The following is a 1,786-nucleotide window of genomic DNA, read 5'->3' as shown; positions in this document are numbered from 1 at the left end:
ATATATATATATATATATATATAGAAGTGTACGTCCTCATGTGGTTTTAGAAATGTTACTTTAGTAAAGACAGTATTAAAATATACTTTTAGAGTGTGTTTATGTCCACTGCTATAGCAAAACAAAACCAAGAAACTACCCCCTTCTTAGTTTGTGTTAAAGAATAAAACCTATTTTATGATATTTAAAATTCAGTAGCATGAATTTTATCAAAGACTTCATCAGCCTATTGTTTCTCGGAGAGAGTAAGGACTTAAATCATTTGCAAGTCAAAATGTTTTCATTTATGCATATGTCTAAACTCAAACTGCATACATTAAACATGTGCAGATTTTTTCTTTTGTATATCAATTATTCTTCAATAAAGCTTTTAATATTTTTCTCTTAGGTCATCAGCTTTACGGTATTAAAACAGGGAGCAAATGCCACGGCTGTAGGAATTTGAATGGCAGGACATGGATGTGCAAAAACAGGAAAATGACGTTTACACTATTGGGCACACAGATGACACAAGATTGGTTTCATTAGGGGATACCTCAGGCATAATCGAAGTTTCAGCTGTGTGTTGAGGGGTCTCATGTGCAGAAATCAACCCGTGTCCTTCTCCATCCACAGCACAACCATAGCAATAACCAGAAAGAGGGTAAGAGCTGTGCTGTTGGTCACAGCAGTTGCCACAGTGGTCACAATGGCGGGGCTGGAGCTCTGTCTTCACTCTAATAGTGGAGGAGAGAGGACAGGAATGACAGCCACCACCAACCAACAAAGAATCTTTCACAAACCCCAAGATTCTTTCCTCTTTAGAGTAAGTTTCAAGTAAGGATGATCTCTGCTTTAACTTTTTAAAAACACCTATGTTCAAAGCGACAGTTTGTTAGTTGCCAAAAATTTGTAACAAATAGAACAGTAACAGGCTTCATTTTCATTCAAAGGAGGAAAAAATCCGCTCACCTTTGCCAGCAGCAGTAATAGTTATTATGTTGAACTATGCCAAAACCTGCAAAACTCTCCTGTCTGGCCATTTATCCACAAACTTCACAGAAGGAAACCAGAATCCAGGTTTATTCCTGCAGCAAAAATTCCAGCTGGTGGGCTAAGACATCTCAACCCTGACAAATACCTCTCACAACTATACCTCCGAGGCAGAGTAATTACATTTAGTGGCAATTCCTGCTAGGCAATTAACTGCTTTACTTTCCTGACAGTGGAGCTAAGGTGGTGGGGGCGGGGGAGCATTGGGGTCACCTGGGGGAACTTTGGTAAACTTTTCCCCCTCCCAGCTGCCAGCCCCCTCCCCCAACTGTCAGCCCTGAGCAAGCCAGCAGAACCTGGCAGAGAGGGGGGCAGAAGGAGAGGGTGTGTTGGTTGATTATGGACACAGACGTCTCTACAGCACCCCCTACCGTAATAGGTAAGAGAGTCACTTTAAATAATGACAACCTTAACACAAGTACCACAATTTGTTCTTTCCCTCCTCAGTTATTCTTAGCACATAACTATTGGAACCAGCACCTCGTGGCCTTTTTGTTTTTTTTAATCCCCTACAGGTTGAAATCATTATCTGAACCAGCTGCAAAATCAAGAGGCAGGAAAGAAGTGATAGATTAATGTGGGTACAGGACAAAATTTTAAAGCAGTGCTTTCCAAACATTAATATGCATACAAATTACCTTGGCAAGCTGTTTAAAATGTAGGTTCTATGCTGGCCCGTTAGCTCAGTTCGTTAGAGCGTGGTGCTGATAACAAGTCCAGGGTTCGATCCCTGCACCAGCCAACAACAGAAAAA

At 40.9% G+C, this 1,786-nt stretch overlaps 1 protein-coding gene across 1 annotated transcript; it reads right to left on the bottom strand.

The window, feature by feature from the left end:
- Positions 1 to 535: 535 nt before the first annotated feature.
- On the bottom strand, positions 536 to 1,090 carry LOC103610711 (chromosome unknown open reading frame, human C6orf52; the record flags this gene model as incomplete). The annotated part of the gene is made up of 2 exons (XM_008594819.1): positions 952 to 1,090; positions 536 to 716 (listed from the first exon to the last, which is right to left on the bottom strand). Coding segments are annotated over exons 1-2 (252 nt in total), but the record flags the coding sequence as incomplete, so codon positions are not given.
- Positions 1,091 to 1,786: the final 696 nt, after the last annotated feature.

This window comes from Galeopterus variegatus, unplaced genomic scaffold (assembly GCF_000696425.1).
Source record: "Galeopterus variegatus unplaced genomic scaffold, G_variegatus-3.0.2 Scaffold11643, whole genome shotgun sequence".
Taxonomy (NCBI): Eukaryota; Metazoa; Chordata; class Mammalia; order Dermoptera; family Cynocephalidae; genus Galeopterus; species Galeopterus variegatus.
Note: the sequence above shows the minus strand (reverse complement) of the source record. Positions and strands in the feature narration are given on the sequence as shown.